This window comes from Pelodiscus sinensis, chromosome 7 (assembly GCF_052426305.1).
Source record: "Pelodiscus sinensis isolate ZL-2025 chromosome 7, ASM5242630v1, whole genome shotgun sequence".
In the NCBI taxonomy this organism is placed as follows: Eukaryota; Metazoa; Chordata; order Testudines; family Trionychidae; genus Pelodiscus; species Pelodiscus sinensis.
The window spans coordinates 69,572,686-69,592,298 of record NC_143058.1 but is presented as its reverse complement, the minus strand read 5'-3'; the positions used below and the strand labels follow the sequence as shown (position 1 = coordinate 69,592,298).

General features: G+C 43.9%; 1 protein-coding gene and 1 long non-coding RNA gene across 2 annotated transcripts in view; one reads left to right on the top strand and one right to left on the bottom strand.

Moving 5' to 3' along the window:
* The window catches only part of LOC102444045 (uncharacterized), a 37,379-nt gene extending 34,813 nt beyond the window's left edge, over positions 1–2,566 (bottom strand). Inside the window, exon 1 of the long non-coding RNA XR_012905378.2 lies at positions 2,431–2,566. This is a non-coding gene — a long non-coding RNA (uncharacterized LOC102444045). The remainder of the gene's footprint in view (positions 1–2,430) is intronic.
* On the top strand, positions 751–14,614 carry CAVIN2 (caveolae associated protein 2). The gene is made up of 2 exons (XM_006117896.5): positions 751–1,370; positions 12,035–14,614. The coding sequence occupies exons 1-2, from the start codon at positions 927–929 to the stop codon at positions 12,824–12,826; spliced, it is 1,236 nt and encodes a 411-aa protein (XP_006117958.3). The 5' UTR covers positions 751–926; the 3' UTR covers positions 12,827–14,614.
* Positions 14,615–19,613: the final 4,999 nt, after the last annotated feature.

The window sequence follows — 19,613 nt, the reverse complement described above, 5'->3', positions numbered from 1 at the left end:
ATCCTCTCTGGGACACCTGGTGCTGGCCACTGTCGGCAGACAGGATACTGAGCTAGATGGACCTTGGTCTGACCCAGTACGGCCGTTCTTATGTTCTTATTCTCCTTGCACTTACTGGGATTTTTGTGCTGGCCACATTTACCAGCAGTTTTTCCACCCAGAAGAGCTTCATTGATACCAGCTGTTCCGCAGAGGACTCAGTAACAATTGTAATGTGAAAGGGCCAGATTCTTCAAGCACACAGTGGCTCCTTTCATCGCCTGTAGCTTCAGGCCCTGGGTGTGGTTGGTTTGATTTTATTTACTTATTTTTCCTTCCCCTGCCTGGGTAGCGTTCGTTAAAGCTCTTTTAAACACACGCGCACACACACACACACAAACTCCAACTAACTGCGCCTTAAACTTTGTTTCCCTCCCTCTTTCAGTTCAAGCTAAAACCCAGCAGTCGCCCCAGAGCAAAGGCAAACCCTTCCCATTCCAATCACTCGGGATCCAGGGAAGAGGGCGATGGAAAACCACAGGCTGTGCCGCGTAAAGGGGACAGGCTGCAGCCCACGGCTGGCTGCAGAAGTGGGGCCACGGGCGGGCTGTTTTTCTGCGCCCTGGATGAAGTCATGCCTGAGCTATGGCATTCCACTGCGGCGGCGGCAGGAGGGGATCTGGAGGGCCGGTCCCTGCTGCTCCCGCTGCAGGCAAAGGCGCCTCCCCCCCGCCCGGCTCCGGGACTCGTCTCCTCGCTGGGGAGGGGACTAGGGAGCGCGCGTGGCACGAAGCGGAGCGAGGCCGGAGTGGGCCGCCTTTCGCCTCCCACTGGGTGGGGAGCGGGAGCCTTTAAGAGAGGCGGAGGCGGAGGCGCGTGGGGCAGAGCGTGGCCAGGAGGGACCCGGGCAGGAGCGCAGCAGAGGAGGCCGGGGGGAGCTCCCCGCCATGGGGGAGGACGGGGTGCAGGCCGAGCGCAGCGGCGCCCAGGCTCTGCCCAGCTCCGAGGAGCACAGCCCCAGCCCCAGCCCGCAGCCGGGCGAGGCGCTGCGGGACAGCTCGCAGGTGAACGCCATCACCGTGCTCACCCTGCTGGACAAGCTGGTGAACATGCTGGACGCGGTGCAGGAGAAGCAGCACAAGATGGAGCAGCGGCAGATCGAGCTGGAGGGCTCGGTGAAGGGCATCCAGAGCGACCTGAGCAAGCTGTGCAAGCACCACACCTCCACCAGCAACACGGTCAGCAAGCTGCTGGAGAAGTCGCGCAAGGTCAGCGCGCACACCCGCGAGGTGCGCGAGCGCATGGAGCGCCAGTGCGCGCAGGTCAAGCGGCTGGAGAGCAACCACGCGCAGCTGCTGCGCCGTAACCACTTCAAGGTGCTCATCTTCCAGGTCAGTCCTGCAGCAGCCTGGGCCCCTTAACTTCCAGGGCCCTTTATCCCCCTCCCCTTCGCCGCTCTGCTCAACGGGGCCAAGCTCTTCCTTCCTCCCTCTCTGGCCTTGAGGGCAGACCCATGGCAAGGCACAGGTGGTTGGAGACCCCCCTCTATCCACTGCTTGGCCCCCTGCAACACCCCCTCGCCTCTTTTTCTCCCACAGTCGCTCCCTGCCAGGGCTCTCCAAGGTGGGGCCTCTTTGCACTGCTCAGGGCCAATATGCAGAGGAGCTTAGTTCCCTTCGCTCCCTGGGGAGAAATGGCACAGAGCTGCACAAAAGTTGTCACTTGTATGCCAGGCATGGACATTCCAGAAGGGCAGTTAGCGAACAGACCAGTTCTTCACCCTTGTGCATTGCATGAGCTTCCCCATAGCCTTGCATTTTCCAAATACCACGCCCTGCAGCTCTGAAGTAAGAGGGAGCACACCCTATTGAATTAAATTTGTGCACCTTGCATGATTCCCCTTGGCGTCACGTGCCTTTGCCCGATCAATGCTGCTAGTGATGGCCCACAGAAGACACTTGGCTTTCTCCTGGAACTACGCTGGTTCATTTCTATCTTTCTGAGGCCGCATTCAGGGAGTGCTCAGATTCATTATCTGTGTAGAACACATGTCCTGTTTACATGGATCCAAATATTTTCCAGAGAAAGTGCTGTGCTGAACAGTTCTTATTTCCCTGATACAACACATGCATTTCTTCCGAGAAGTATATAGTCTCTGTCACTAATGTTGGTGCTTAACTAGCAAAAACACTCTGATTTGCTAACCCATGAAAGTTCAGTGCTCTTTATAGATACATTTTGCATCTTAATGCCACACTCGCACAAGTCACAGATTCATTACCGTTCTGCAATACCACTACATTATGCATTTCATATCAAAATAACAAGCACCAACACAGTGAGTGTGCACACATTCATGGCTAATAAGTCTGTGTGTTTTAACATGTACAGTTTGTAACAAAAGCATGCAACACTTAATAAATCACGCACAGAAAACTCTGTTTCACCAACCTCTTCATATTCCCTTCCCCACAGGATGTTGAAAGGAAAGGAATCCATTATGGTTGCTATGCTTTCATTGCAGTGTACAGGGAACTTGTGAAACTTTTAGAGCAGTGTTTAACTCTTTGAGATCACTGCTGGGAAAAAGTAACCTGTCCATTTTGAAGAAGTAGAACACTTTTGCCCTCAACAAAATGCTAACTTTGATTTTTAGGTCTGCCCCAGCGATCAGTGATCTATTAAAAACAGAGTTGTAAAACTTAGCTTTGTGTTTATCAGTCTTATAATATGAATGAACAGTTTGCATATGTTCTCCTTTTTAAGCAATGATGTAGATTGAACACATCATGAATTTTAACCAAGTACGGGATGTGGCCTTTTACTTCTAAAAAGTGTCACTGAAATTTTGAGAGGGGTAGCCGAGTTAGTCTGTAACAGGAAAAACTTAAAAAACAACAAATAGTTTTTAAAGTGTTACTAAACTAACAAAACATGTAGATGGTCATCTGAAGAAGTGGGCTGTGCCCAGGAAAGCTCATGATACCATCTACATGTTTTGTTAGTCTTTAAAGTGCTACTAAACTATTTGTTGTACTGAAATTTTGTTGCCGGAAAATCCCTTTAGACTTCAGCTAGTAAAAGATGTAATTTTACATTTTATCCTGGTAAAAAGTGGACTCTATAATTTAACATTTTATGTATCGGGATTTAAAGATTTGGCGGTCTTGATTAATCCATTCCCTTGGGGTCTTTCCTAAGGTTGTGCAAATTCCTAACTTGCTGCTGCTTATTCTATTAAAGCTGCAAAGCAGTATTTTAAGGACAGATGAGGAAGAGATCGTGGCACATATAGGGCTTTTGTAGTCCATTGTTGTTTCTACTTCAAAAGCAATTAAAAAGCTGTCTATGTACCAGATGTATTGAGATGCAGAATCTGACTTTCTGAAAAAAACCCTTAAGATATTTTATTGAAATTTAAAATAGTCCTCTCAGGTATCAGATACCAAAAGATGAGATTGCGCTACGGAATTTAGATTTAAAGCTATAAACTGTGGTGGGGTTGGCTCTAATGTTTGTTCATTTGATTCAGATGTTTTATTATTTATATTAAAGTAGGATTCAGAGACTGCCATCAGAATCAGGGCCTTTTTATACTAGAGGCTATGCAATTGGTTGGGGGTTTTTTAAACCGCTCTTTCTACAGACAGCATGCATTCTAGGATTATGAAAAGACATGACAGAAATAGACAAGGGTGGGAGAGAGCGAGAGTCTCGGTTCAGTACTTACCTTGCTCTGCACAACGGGTGGTGCTTTGTAGGCACCATCTTAGAGGTCAGGCATGGGGGAGTTGCAAGAGGACAAGGCAGTAGCTTAAGAGGAGGTATTTATCTGGGCCCTTCTTTAATACCAGGTTCCAAAATGCATTATTGGTCACAAAGGCAAACCAAACAATGGAGGCTTCTATAATTCCATGTGTCACTTTGGACACACCTTTGTACAGAAGGGGCTAAGGAGGTTCTATCCTAATCTAGTCCAAGTATACAGTGGACCCAGTTCTCCTCTAACTTCATGAGCCAATCCCTGTTTGACACTAGTGTGAAAAGCGGGTGTAAATAAAGGCCATATCCCCAATTCTCCTTTTATTTAGCCAAGAATAAAAATCACATTTAATTTCAGTAAGGGTACGTCTACACTAGCCCCCTAGCTCAAACTAAGGAGGCTAATGAGGGTGACCGAAATTGCAAATGAAGCGCGGGATTTAAATATCCTGCACTTCATTAGCATGTTCCTGGCCAGTCGCCATTTTTTGAAACTGACTAGCCCTGAATAACTGCCAGCATCTACATGCGGCAGAGAAGCACGATTCTGAGATAAACCCCTTAGTTCTAATTAACAGTTAAACCTCATTTGCCTGGGGAGGGCAGGGTGGTGGGTTTGAGTCTTGAGTCCCCTGCCCCGCCCCATGGTCAGGCAGGATAAAGCACGTCCTGAGAGGAAGGCAATGGGGCAGATTGCGGCGTGGCCTAGCTGATAGGGCTAGGTTTAACTGTTAATTCCATGAGGCTTCTCTGCCACGTGTAGACGTGAGCAGTTATTCTGGGTTAGTCAGTTTCCGAAATGGCGACTGGCCAGGAACATGCTAATATTTAAATCCCACGCTTCATTTGCAATTTCGGTCGCCCTCATTAGCCTCCCTAGTTCGAACTAGGGGGCTAGTGTAGACGTACCCAGAATGTATTGCCAAGTGAAGAGAGAGACCAGGGACGTGAGGTAATACTTTATATTAGACCTTGTGCTGGTGGAAGGCATAAGCTTTTGAGCTTCACAAACACTTCTTCAGATCTGGGAAAGTAACTAGTGTGAATAAGCTAAACACAAAGTGGGACTCTCATAGGACCTGAAGGAGACCACTTCAATTGAAGAGGGCAATTGAGGGCTAGATTGATAAGCACAGGAGTTCATTCTACATCTGACCTCTCAAGCCATCTCATCCAAGGAAACCAGCACAACATGAGTTTGAGGACTGAAATTCATTGACACTAAAATTGCGATAAGTACTAAAAACCATGGACTTAACAGAAGCCATGGTCTTATGCTTTATTATAGTAACTTGTAACACACACAACTGCCTGCTCACCTTTAATTGCCCACTTTATTTTAAGTGGTCTTTTACACCATGTGAACCTCAGATACTTCACAACCTGTCCTGACATTAGCTCATGCACTGGCTATGTTTCCCAGATCAGAAGAAGAGGAAGGGTCAAGCTTCCCAGAGCTCAACAGAAGTTGGTGCAATAAAAATTCCCCCATTTCTCTCTCCCCGCCCCCCCCCCCCCCCACACACACACACCTTGGCTGTGTCTACACTGGCATGAATTTCCGGAAATGCTTAAAACGGAATACTATTCCGTTTTCAGTTTTTCCGGAAAAGGAGCGTCTATATTGGCAGGCTGCTTTCCCGGAAAAGCCCTTTTTTCAGAAAAGCGTCTGTGGCCAATGTAGACGCGCTTTTCCGAAAAAGACTACTGGGCTGTCTATACTGGCCCTTTTCCGGAACAGTGTTCCGGAATAAGGACTTATGCCCGAGCGGGAGCAGAATAGTTTTTCCGGAATAGCGGCTGATTTTGTACAGTAGAGCATCGTTGCTTTTCCGGAAATTCAAGGACCAGTGTAGACCGCTCGCAGCTTATTCCGGAAAAGCGGCTGATTTTCCGGAATAAGTGGCCCAGTGTAGACACAGCCCTTGGCTCTTTTGTGTCCTGAGACCAACACAGCTACAAAAATATTGCTATACTTCCTGAATAACACAAACCAGCTGTGAAACTGAGAAACATGGTTGTCTGGTGTAAGGATGTTAAATTGCAGTTATCTGGCTGGTCGTGTAGCCGATTAATTGTGTAGTTGATACAAATTGTATCAATAAGGACTGTTCTGCAGAACTGCAGCGGGGGTAGCTCCAGGAGCTGGCTTGAGCCAGGACTTAGCAGTCCCAGCTAGGGCTGGCTCCGAGAGCCACCTGCGCTGCGGCTGTGCATTTTAAATGTAGTAAGAGCTATCGGGCTCTTACTACATTTAAAATGCAGAGGCACAGCCTCCCAGACCAGCATGAGCTGGGAGTTCATGAGCCGGTCCTGGTTCACACTGAGTCCAGCAGCCCCTGGACTGGAGCAGCCTCTGTTGGCAGCAGACAGGGCTGGCCGCCCCGTCCCTGTCAACCACGAACAAAGGCTGCTCTGGCACCAGCCCCTGTTCATGGTGGCCAGGACTGGCAGTGGCCACGAGCTACTCTGGCTGCAGCCCCTGCGTGCAGCCAGCCTGGGCCACTGCAAATGGGCTGAGAGGTAGCAACCACAGACAAGGGCTGCTTTGCAGCAGCCACCCCCGGCTGCCTCTGATAGAGGCTGCAAAGGGGCGGGGAGCAAGTAGTCGATAGTCCAGGCAACTACCAGGTGATCAACTACTCGCTAACATCCCTAGTCTGGTGGACTGAGGAGGATTTGAGAGGCTGATGTGAAATAGCTATTTGGGGTGGTTGGAATTCTCTCTTAGGAGTTAAGGTGGGAGGGGCTGGGATTTTCCACCCCAGAGGCTGTGCTGTTCTCTTTGCCAGTTTGTATTCAGCTCAAGGGAACAAACTGACCACACCCTGGCACAGATCCCAATGTTGGCCATGATGCTTTTGTTGCAGCTTTTTTCCTTCTGCATAAGCCTGCAAACAACTGTGTTACCTGTCTGTAGCTCTCCACACAAGTGGCAGGGTCTCTTTTAATAGATGTTCACTAAGGAAAAGACCTATTAGGCCTGTAGGCTGTCCCTCTCCCCCCAGCAAAATAATTTTGTTTACGTTTTGTTTTCCACCACTTAAAACCAAGTTTAACACAAACACAGATTTGGGACTCAATTCAACATTTGGATTTGCTGCCTGTTATTTTAACAGAAGCATTGGGTGTGTAAGGAAGTCACAATTGATCACAGGGTTTGTATTTTCTGAGGACAGGCTGTGACTTGTTAACATCCGATTTCCTTCAATGTATACACTCAATATGAAATCACATTTAGAAAATTATCAATTGGCATATTTTGTAACTAGACTCTATTGTTTCTAGTTTGTATACCTTTTCCATTGATGTCATATTTTTAACGTTACATCTAAACATGTAAGGCTTTAAAAATTATTACAAATACCATAAATGGTGCAACAGTCTAAAACACTGGAGTGACTGTTTTTAAATCCTTGTTAAGCTTTGGCATTGTTCCTGTCTGTTTTGTTGTAACCGCATGACCAGCATGATTTTGGACTGAGTGGTTTCAGAACAAATTTCATGCTGTCATACATGCACTAAGATACAGTGAAAGGTGTCATAGTAAAATCCAAAATACAGAGGAATGCAGGCTGGTGGTTCAATAAAATATCTCATTTACAGTTGGATGGCACAGAAAAGTATGCTAAGTTATAGCCAAGCATCAGTAAAATTCATATTCAAACCCCTTTCAGTCACTGCAGTTAGTGAATATTTTATCCTGAAATAAAGTGAGCAGAAGAAAGCCACAGGAAATTAACGTCGTGTTTGCAGTTTGTTGAATCAATCAGCATAACAAATAGCCTTCTGAAAAAGCACCTTTATGTTCAACAGTAAAAAAGCAAAGAATGAAAGGGACAATAAGCAAGCCACAGGTGATATGCTGAAAACTATTAACTTATTAGAAAACTTGCCTCCGCAACCTCCTGCTTTGTCCTCTGCACACATCCGTCTACAAACTCAAAGAGCAGGTGCGGCCTGAGAAAAAGTGGAAGGAATTAAGGCAGCAGCAAACTTATTTGTGACCAATCTACTCTGCATTTGGTAAAACATTCCTTTGGAATATTAGATGAGTCAGCGTCCAACCACTCTCTGGAAAGTAAAAAGGGAGGGGAGCCTGATAGTTCTCTTCTGCATGTGACATGTCCTCTTATCACATAGTCTAATCTCTATTTAACATATCTTCCCCAACACAGTGCTTGCAGTGGTGATTATAACTGGTAGGTGATTTTAAAAAAATCACTGTTCTAAATACTCCGGTGGTTCAGTTTTTATAGTCCATTGTTATGAGAGGTCTTTCTATACCTTTTATTACAAAGGAGAAATATATATCCCCATAAACAAGAGCCCCAAAACTTATTGCGGAAAACCTCTATGCTAATCAAGGACTCGATCTTGCAGAGACTACTCAGGTCAAATTCCTGTTGATATCAGTGGAAGTTCCACATCCATGGAGCACTTGCAAGATTGTACCCCAGCTGAGGATATTAGAACAGAATACAGAAAGGTCACTTATTAGCTGTGTATAGTAATTACTCTTCTGGAAAAATGCAAGCCTTATTTTAGCCTTCAGAAGATAGTTGATGGAAGAAAAATATTAATTTGATCCCATCTCAGAATTTGTTCACGTGTCTCCTGTTTTTCCTCCAATCTAAAAAATAAGATGCTTAAATTTTATTTGGAAAAACTAATATATAGTGCTTATATGCTGAAATTGTAAGGGTTTTGTTCTCATCCCCTCTGAACTACAATCCAATAACCTACCTAACACAACTGAATGTAGCATAAGAGTTCAGGAGGACTTCAGGTAGACTGCAAAGTTATTGATGCCCCATTTATTAACATGCTCATAGTAATGATTTTACAATAGTATTTAGCAGCAAAGCAGATTTCATTCTAGAGATTTGTATTCCATTATAATTTGCATTTTATTGTATCCGCTATCTAAGGATTCAGTTATGCTTTACAAATATGAATGAGCCAAATCTCCACGCTCACACAGAGAGGAAAGTATCTTCATTTTACAGGTGAAAAAAATGGAGGCAGAACGGTTGATTTGCACAGAAAATCTGTGACTGGGGTGAGAATACAAGCCAGACTTCCTGATTTCTTACTCCTGTGCTTTAACCACAAGCACAACCCACCTTTGTTACTTCAGTTTAAATGAACAATTGGTTGGTTATGATGGAGCATTAAGAGGTTATGGATTTTTCTCTCTACTGAAAGGGGTTCTAGACCTCCAAATGATTTTAATATTAAAATACAATTTTATAGCAATGTTTTTAGAATTTGCAGTACTTTGATTTAACAAACAGTTTAGAAATGTTACTGAATTGAACTTGAACAGTGTTGGTTCATCTCTGGTTCAAACTCGGAATATGATCAATTTCATGTGAAACTTTGCAATATTAAGATTCCACTCATCCTTACCCAGACAGAACTCCCATTAAAGTCAAAATGAATTCTGTCTGAATAAGGAGGGCAGGACTTGGGACTTTTATATAGTTCAGTTTTTAAAGGAAATCTTGAATAAATCCTAATCGATGTAATTTACAAGCGATCCTTTGAAACCTTGTAGTCTGTTCTATTCATATTCTTATGCCTGAATATTACTGTACAGAATTGTACACAGCTACTAATTGTCCAAATTTGGAAAGAATCTGGACTATTAGGCCAGTAAACTTTTATATTTGATCTCATACTAGATTCTCCAGATAGCTGTTCGGGATCAAATCAGCAGTTGTATCCACTCATATAGTTCATGTTTCAGTAATAAAATTGGAGAACATTATGAACATTTGAATTGCAGTCAGAGCTCTTTGAATAATTAAAACTCCTTTGAAAAATACAGTAAAACTCCATTAGTCCGGCATCCAATGCTCCGGGACTCCTGATGGTGCTGGGGCAGCCGGACAGGCTTCCCCCATTCAGCTGCTGCTGAAACTGACCAGCAGCTGAATCGGGGAAGCCGGGAGCAGAGCAGCTGGGGTGCTGTTGGGTTGGTCTCGTAGCGCTACCCCTCGGACGGCACTGTGGGACCAACCCGGCAGGACCCCAGCTGCTCTGCCCCAGGAGTCCCCGATTCAGCCGCTGCTGAAACAGATCAGCGGCTGATTCCAGGAAGCCTGGGGCAGAGCAACCCGGCAGCACTCCAGCTGCTCTGTCCCAGGCGTCCCCAAGAGCAGCTGGAGTGCTGCTGGGTTAGTGCTGTAGCGCCGCCCCTCGGTGCTGCGGGACCAACCCAGCAGCACCCCAGCTGTTCTATTGCAGGCATCCCCGATTCAGCTGCTGCTGAAACTGACCAGCAGCGGCTGAATCAGGGACGCCTGGTGCAGAGCGGGACTATCGTAAGGGGGGGCTATGAGAGGTCTGGGGTAGCATCCCCTCCCACCCCACTCCAGACCCCTCATAGCCCCCCCCTTCTGATAGTCCGGCATATCTGATAATCCAGCACCCCCTGGGTCCTAAAGGTGCCGGATTATCGGAAGTTTACTGTAGTTGCTTTCTGGTCACAGTAAATCAAGTTAAAATCATAAGAGTACAGCCTGTGCCCACATATTTACAGTGCTCAGTGCTAGAACAGCATCTTTATATGTAAGCATGTGTGACAGGAGTGATTGTTTTATTAGGATTCCACTGTACAGAAAGTACAGAGCATTTTGGGGGTGTTGTTTGTCCAAGTTTATTATTGTTAGTTCAATGTCAATAGAAACAACAGAATAGTAAAACATGTACAGATACCTTGCAAAAGTATTTTCCATCCTTTTTCTTTTGTAACTTTGAAGATATTAACAGAATTTTAGACAAGCATGTGTTTGTATGTGTATGCAAAATTTGTTTCTAGGAAGTCTATATACTGGGCAAGAAGCAAAGAATTTTTTTTTTTTTAATTTTTAAAATACCATGCCACATACAAAGTGTAGTTTGGTGTTTGCACTGTATTCATGCAGTCATTCCTAGGCAGCCTCACCAGAAACCAAGAGACCATTTTCTCTAGAGATCGCATCCTGTGCTAATGAACAGAGGTTTTGAATTGTGTGTGGCATTTTTTCCTCTTAAATATAGTTTGTTGCCCACTAAGGACAGACCTGAGACGATTACATCTGGTACATGGTCATTTCTATATTTTAATAAACATTTTGAATTTTTCCCTACAGTCTGTAGCTCTGAACAAGATGATTGGGTTATCTCCTAAGTTTTGCCAAGTTAAAAATGAGAACGTGATATGAATGCAGAACATGTAGATATTACAATGATAGGAACAGTTCTGGGTTTGCTTGCTTTTCTTTCTTAGGACACAGTCCTGCAAAAATCTGCCACCTTAACATAGTGTTTGTTACTAGAGCTCTCCCCTTTGAACTCTTCATGGTTGCAACAGCTCAGCCTCTCCCTCCTTCTGCTGCTTCTGTCTCTCTTCCCAGAGCTCTGCACCATACAGAGGAGGTGGGAACCTGAGCAGGATGATTGCAAAATGCCAGAGATCTTATCAAGCTGGGCAAAATCTGGCTCCTCCAAACTATTGCAGCAGTGTTCAAGCTACTGCAATCCCAGTTAAACAGAACTAAAAAAAAATGGGCCGTATCATCAGCTGCAGTAAAACTTATTGAAACCAGTGAGATTTCAACAATTTACACCAGCTGAGGATTTGGTCTATTCTTTACACACCTACTTTTGCCAATTTTTAGCAACCATGTATATTTCTCTCTCAAAACTTTGCCTGCATATTGCACTTTCTACCTAAGGCGTTCAAATATGTAATATTTTAATGAAGTAAGACTTGCTGTCCCTATGTCGTAGGTCAGTAGCATATCCTCATTTTAAGATTGGGAGTCTGAGGTACAAAGAGGTTCTGCAACGTACCTGAGGTCATGTGGTGAGTCTGACAGAACCAAGAATTGAATCCAGTGTGCCCAGTCTCACTCCTTACCCACACCCCTAGCTTTTTTCTCCAGTGTTAGATGTACAGCTTTGTAGTTAAACCCTTTATTAGTCATATCTAATTGAAATGACAGTAAGTAGGATTTCTATTCTCATATATATAATAAAAAACTGAGCCCTCAAACTGAAATCTCAGAATTGGCAGCTCATTAGTCTTATGTTGTACAACAGAAAGGTTGAGAAGACTTTGAGTAGCTTCTTGCTGGTTAAATATACCAGAACAATAAAAAATGCTCAGCTTCCTTCATTTCATTGTGTTGGTTTTTTGTTTTTTTTTTTATAAAGAACAATGTAACATTGTTCAGGACAGTGCTTTGTTTATCACATTTGTGTCCTGTGAACTATGAAATTCAAATACTGTCAACTCTTTCAGGAGGAAAATGAGATTCCTGCCAACGTGTTTGTGAAAGAACCCGTTCCCAGCATTACAGAAGGGAAGGAAGAGTCTGTGGATGAGAATAAAACTCTGGAAGAAACATTGCATACGGTGGAGCTGTCATCAGATGATGAAATGCCCCATGATGAAGATGGTCTGGATGACAGTGTCGAGGAAAAGATGGGAGAGTCAAGAGCTGAGAAGATAAAAAGATCAAGCCTCAAGAAAGTGGACAGCCTCAAGAAAGCATTTTCTCGCCAAAATATTGAGAAAAAGATGAACAAGATCAGCACAAAAATTGTGTCTCAGGAACGACGGGAGAAAATTAAGAAATCACTCACCCCACATCACCAGAAATCTTCTCAAAAAAGCTCTTCTTTCAAAGTGTCTCCCCTCACCTTCAACGTGAAAAAAGTCCATGAAGGAGAGACCCCGGCTGAAAATGAGGATAAACCACCAGAAACCACAAGCAGTGAGCAGGCCATGAATGACGAGGAGACCTCCTTTACTGAGGGGCTCTCGGAGATCACAACTCCAACTTCTTTAATTGAGGAAAGTAAAGCAATAGCTGATTCCCTAGAGAAAGAGAGCAGAGAAGGGGACGCGATGATACACAGCAACATCGAGCTCTCAATTGTTGAAGATGATGAAGAATATGGGACAGCACTAGAAGTTGCTACCCAGAGACTGTATGATGAAAGAAACAAACCAACCAATGGGGAAACAGAACAGTCTGATGAAGAATCAACCCAAGCAGCTGTTCTCCACATAGATCAAACTGCATCATAAATCCAAGCTTTCCTTTCGGCTTAGTTAAGCAAAGAAGCAGTGTATATTCCTGTTACACATAAAATGTATCGGGTGACAATGATTAAGCTTATTGTTTCCCATGCAGTGCTAAAGTATTGCATAGCGTTGAAATGCAGAGCAAACCAGGTCTACTATGCAGGCAAACTACAAAGTGTTCCGCCCCTATGCAAGGTGAAACAACTGGTAATGTTAATAGAGTTGCTGCAGTCAGCTGCAATTGGAGATATAAGGAAACGAAACAGACCAGTGGAAGCAGGCTGGTCAATTTGGTTTTTAAGTTAGATCAGGGAATTGCTTGGATAGTCATCAAAGTATTTTTCCCTTTTTTGCAGTATTTTGTTGGGTTTTTTTATATATACTTATGTCACTAAACACTCTAACTTAGCTTGCCTTGCCATGTCATAGAAATGCTAACATTCAGTAATTGTATATACGTGTATAATTTTATTTTGGGTGTGGACCCATTTTACAATAAGACTAGAAGAACAGAATATGCAAAGGGTGAAATCCTACCCCACTGAAGTCAGTATCTTGCCATTGAGATAGGGGGCCAGGAGTACACCCAAAGTCTTTTGTTAGTCACTTAATAGAAATAACTGTGTTTCTATGGCAAAGGGAGACATGATTTTGTAATTTACAGCAGTTTATAGAAATAGATGAGTGACAAGATGAATGCGTAACTAACTACAGTACTCACAGCAATATCTTAGGTAATGCTTGGCATGTTGGCAAAAGCAGTTGCAGATATAGAAACAAGGGATGATATGATAGAAATGGAGATGATATGGTGAAAGATTAGAAGGAGAGAATGTGAAAGAAAGGGGGAAAAAATGCTACCAGCATAAAGAATATACACTCAAATAACCATTAAATTACTACTTATTCCTTAGAGCAGTATATTTTTCATCTTTGCACCTGCACAAGATTGTATCTAAGAATATTTTGAAAATAGCATAACTTATCTTTATTTTCATATATGTAGTGCTATACCTACAGAATAGTTACATAGCTACAGGGATGTAAGGACAGGATTTGCAAAAGGTAGAGTTTTGTGTTTTTGGTCAGGATGTTGAAAGATAAGTGTACTGTGGTTTGTCAACTAAGCCAATTTCTACAAGCTGTGTGGTTGGATTTTCCACTGATACAACTTTCAGACACACAAAATATTCCTGGGGGGGGTTGTGTTTTTTGAAATTTCACTCCCTTTGATTCTTCATTCCAGCTACTTTATAAACGGGGAAAAGGAAAAACCCTGAAGTTGCCTTACATCCTTGTCTTTTTTTATACATTTTGTTTTTCTATTTTGTTTTTTTGAATACTGATCATTCTTGTTACATAACATTGCACTAACATGTTGCTTTCTTCAAATTGTATTTAAAATTACAAATCATTTAAGTTTTCTAAGAAAAAATACACATTACAGAGTGCTTATCAGAGATGACCCTCTGGAGGGACAGTTCCTTGAACCAGTAAAATGACACTGGGAATTAGTCTATAATTCTAGCTGATTTTAAGCAGGCAGGATTAAAATGTAGGATGTTTGTTATATAATATCATACAAGAACTACGATCTGTAAAACGAAGGATGACATAATCCATGCAGCTGCATTATTTTGTATTAGCTACACTGTTACTCAATTATTCAATACTTGTAACTAACTTCAGATGTGATGAATAAAAAAAAACTAATACAACCATGTATTGTCTGCACAAAACAATTTTAGGGGTTGGTTAAACAAAATTAAAGACTAAACATTTACTCTTTGAGTTTGTCCCAATTACATTTAATTTGTGTTCCCTGTTCTTATTTAGAAACCCATACACCATTTTTCCAATTTAACTTTTCAGATATTACTTTGCTAGCTTGCTAAAACATCTGAATATCTTCAGACAGCTTTGTAAATGATAGTTCCATTCCATCTGCATTTTTATTACATTGTACTAGACTTGAAATATTTTAAATACTTCTACAAGCATGATTGTATCGTACTGTACATTTTGTTTAGTCACACAGCTAAATTTGTGTCTTCTAGAGTGCCACATAGCCTTAGTAGACTTAATTTTACTGACAGGTCAAAGCATACATGTTTAACCTTTATGGAACAATTGTCAACTTCTTGAAACCATGAAATGCTAGCCAGGGAACCTAACACTGTTTGTTTTGTTTCTCCGTACTAGCTTTAATTCAAACAGTACTACTAAAAAATGGCAGCCAGACATGTTTTGTCATGTTTTACAGACTCCGGAATTAATTACATGTTCAGCGTTCAAAGAGATATAAAAACCCATAGAATAAGAACTGCAGGTGCACCTTTGAAAAATCAGCCCAATAGAGCATTAGTACAAATAATTACTTCCAAAAAAGAACACAGGGATTAATTGCAGGGCCAGAATTAAACTTTTTCCCCCGAGTGTATATTTATACGTTTACAATGACTAAGAGGTCTGTAATCTGTATATAAAATTCTTAGTAAAAAATGTGTAATTTGTCTGCCATCCGCCTACTGCATCCCCTAAATTGGGGAGTGGGGGGGATTTCTCTAAGCTATCTTAAAATCCCTTTCCATCTTTGTTTTCCTTGACTTCCGAAAACGAATATTAGTCCCTATAATATACTTCCATCTCAGAATGTGTGCAGTGGCTGCGTGATATTTTTTAAAAAACTAAAGTATGTTATTGCCAATCCGACAGCATTCAGATTTCAAGCATAAGTATTCTTTTATTGCGATGACAGGTATTATTTATATAGATCTATTTGAACAAAGGTGAATTAACTTCTCTGGACACCCTTGATATGTGAAAGATCTAGAGCTCTGTGTAGAAAGTCTCTCTCATATGATGCATGCCAGCACTTAGTGTGTCAAGGCTATTTCCACCCACTGGCACTCCGAGGCTATGTCTAGACTGCAGGCTTCTTTCAGAAGAAACTTTTTTCTTCCAAAAAAAGTTCTTCCAAAAGAGAGCATCAAAAGTGCAAAAGTGAATGGACGTGCTCTCGCATATAAGCTGTGATTATTATGGACGGAATGGACATGACCTGTTCTTATTCCTCTTCTTCCTCATACAATGAGGATTGCCAATGCCAGAAAAAAACCCTCTGTTCTTTTGATTTTCTTGTGGAAGAATGCAGTTGCAGTGTGGACGTTCTTCAAGTTTTGTCGGAAAAATGGCTGTTTTTCCAACAAAACTCTGTAGTGTAGATTTACCCCAAGTGCACAAGGTGAGGAACCGCAAAAGAGCTTAAAAACCTTGCCTCTACAGGCACTGGTTACCAAAAAACTTCCCCCCAGAATCACAATACAGAGATTTTGGGGAACTGCTGCCGCCATCAAGTGATGTTATCCCTAAAACCAGGGGTGAACACATGAACCAAGTCCCCGGGGTATCCCAAGCTCTTTTGCTTCAAAAGAGCTTGAAAAGAGAAAAACAAGCAGCAGTCTCTAGTAGCTGACCCCTCAGTCTGAGGCATGCAGATACACAGACAGACAGACCTGCTGGGACACACGAATCAAATTATCACCTTAAAAAAAGTGATTTTTATTACAAAACAAAAGGTAAACTTGATAAAGCATACTTGGTTGCTAAAGGTTACAGAGCAGCTAAGGAAAACAAAACACAGAGAAAAGTCTGGGTACAATTCAAGGTGAGGAGGGGAGGCATAGATTCACACGGAGCAGTTCAAACCAAACGACAAAATAAATAAAAATCACCCCGAACACAACTAGATTCACTTTTCCTTGTACTTACTTCCAATTTTCTGTTTGCTCAGTCCACTCTCATGCCCCAAATTCCTTGAGACATGGTAGTACTGCCTGGATTTAAATCACTCTGTGTCTCAACTCCTGATTTAACTCTCCCACACAAAGAAAGCAGGCAGAGAACCTATAACCAATTCAAATTTCAACCCTCTATCTCGCTTGGTTCTCCCAGCCCCTTGCCAAAATCTTTGCTAGCTACGGGTATGTCTACACTACCCTCCTAGTTGGAACTAGGAGGGTAACGTAGGCATACCGCACTTGCAAATGAAGCCCGGGATTTGAATTTCCCAGGCTTCATTTGCATGAGCGGGGAGCCGCCATTTTTAAAACCCCGCTGGTTCGAACCCCGTGCAACGCGGCTACACGGGGCACGAACTAGGTAGTTCGAACTAGGCTTCCTAGTTCAACTACCATTACTCCTCATTTCACGAAGAGTAACGGTAGTTCGAACTAGGAAGCCTAGTTCGAACTACCTAGTTCGTGCCCCATGTAGCCGCGCTGCACAGGGTTCGAACCAGCGGGGTTTTAAAAAGGGCGGCTCTCCGCTTATGCAAATGAAGCCCGGGAAATTCAAATCCCGGGCTTCATTTGCAAGTACGATATGCCTACATTACCCCGCTAGTTCGAACTAGGCCGAAGAGTAACGGTAGTTCGAACTAGGAAGCCTAGTTCGAACTACTAGTTCATGCCCCGTGTAGCCGCGCTGCACAGGGTTCGAACCAGCGGGGTTTTAAAAAGGGCGGCTCCCCGCTTATGCAAATGAAGCCCGGGAAATTCAAATCCCGGGCTTCATTTGCAAGTACGGTATGCCTACATTACCCCACTAGTTCGAACTAGCAGGGTAGTGTAGACATACCCTACCTGAGTTTAACACCTTAGTCACTGGGTGCTGGTCAGCAGTCCCATCCATTACAAGTACAGTAATTACTCGTTTAACATGAGCCCGCTTAACACGTTTTAACGATAGCACAATTTTTTTATTTTTAGGGAACGTTTTTTGAATAACACGACCAGCCCCGAAATAACACAGGCTGCATGTGCATTCGCGGCTCTAGCCTGCACTTGCTAGCAGCCGGCCGCTAAGCACAGGCAGCTGCCTTGGGACCGGGACATAAGGTTGGGAGAGAAAGGGGACTGGGATATAGCAGGGAGGGAAGTTGTTTGGCTCTGGGGAAGGGTAGGGGATTGAGTTGGGAGTATGCCCCTGTGATGGGTTGCTTGTTTCTGTCAGTAATCGATTGTGGCAAAGAGCAGGAAGCCTTGGGCCTGTTTCACTAGAGTGGGTTCATGCAGGGGAAGGGGGTGATCTACTGGGATTCAGCCACCGTTCCCTGTTGGTGTACAGTAATTCCTCATTTAACACTATCAATATGTTTCAGACAATGATGGTGTTAAGTGAAAACATGTTATGCGAGGTCAATTTTCCCATTGAAAATAATGGAAAAGGTGGGGGTTGCGTTTCCAGCAGTGGTGTCTATTGGAACTGGGACATAAGATTGGGGGAGAAAGAGGACTGGGTTACAGCAGGGAGGGGAGGTGTTTGGCTCTGGGGAAGGGAAGGGAAGGAGAGGGGAGGGGGATTGGGTTGGGAGTATGCCCCTGTGACGGGTCTGCTGGGACCCGCACTGCGTCTGACGAGGGGGGTCGACAGGGAACGGCGCGGCGAGTGGCGAACCCTCCACTGCTTTGCAGGGAGGCGGGGGAAACCCCGTGCAACTGTTTGGGCACCTTGCCCCCTCCCCTCCGCCCCCGCTTGCAAGCCAGCGGCTGAGTTTCCCCAGCCGGCCTGTCTCTGCAGAGCTTCCCCCACCTCCCTTCAAAGCGGCGAAGGGTTCCCTGCCGAACTCCCTCCCCCCCCCCCCCCCCCCGCTGGACGCAGTGCAGGTCCCGGCAGACCAGTCACAGGGGCATACTCCCAACCCAATCCCCTACCCTTCCCCAGAGCCAAACACCTCCCCTCCCTGCTGTAACCCAGTCCCCTTTCTCCTCCAACCTTATGTCCCGGTCCCAAGGCAGCTGCCTGTGCTCAGCCGCCAGCTGCTAACAAGTGCAGGCTGGAGCTGACTCAGCACCAACAGAAAACTGCCTTGACACCACCGCTTGAAACGCAACCCCCACCTTTTCCATTATTTTCAATGGGAAAATTGACCCTGTGTAGCACGTTTTCACTTAACACCATCATTTTCTGAAAGTATCTACCATGTGAAATGAGGAATTACTGTACTCGTTCAGTATGAACTCCCACTGCAATCAATAGAAGTTTTGCACAATGATCAAGTACAATAAAGACCATATGGTACATATACTAACATTAGTAACAGAATATAGCTGTTAATGTTTCTATTTCCAGTGCCATAAAAACTGCTGAGATTCAGATTCCTATCCACCTCTAGCTGAAAAGGCAAGAAACATCCCTTTGATTTTCATAAGCTACCTCTGGTGTGGACACTGACACCTCTGTGAAAAGACATGGGCTACGTCTAGACTGGCCCCTTCTTCGGAATAGGCATGCTAATTTCGAACTTTGGAATAGGGAAATCCGCGCGGGATTTAAATATCCCCCGCGGGATTTAAATAAACATGGCCGCCGCTTTTTTTCCGGCTTGGGGAAAAGCTGGAAAAGAGCGTCCACACTGGTGCAATCGTCCGGAATAAAGCCCTATTCCGGAGGATCTCTTATTCCTACTTTAAAGTAGGAATAAGAGATCCTCCGGAATAGGGCTTTAAAGTAGGAATAAGAGATCCTCCGGAATAGGGCTTTAAAGTAGGAATAAGAGATCCTCCGGAATAGGGCTTTATTCTGGAGGATCGCACCAATCTGGACGCTCTTTTCCGGCTTTTCCCCAAGCCGGAAAAAAAGCGGCGGCCATGTTTATTTAAATCCCGCGGGGGATATTTAAATCCCCCGCGGATTTCCCTATTCCAAAGTTCGAAATTAGCATGCCTATTCCGAAGAAGGGGCCAGTCTAGACGTAGCCATGGTGAAATAGGCCTTCTCTAACACTTTA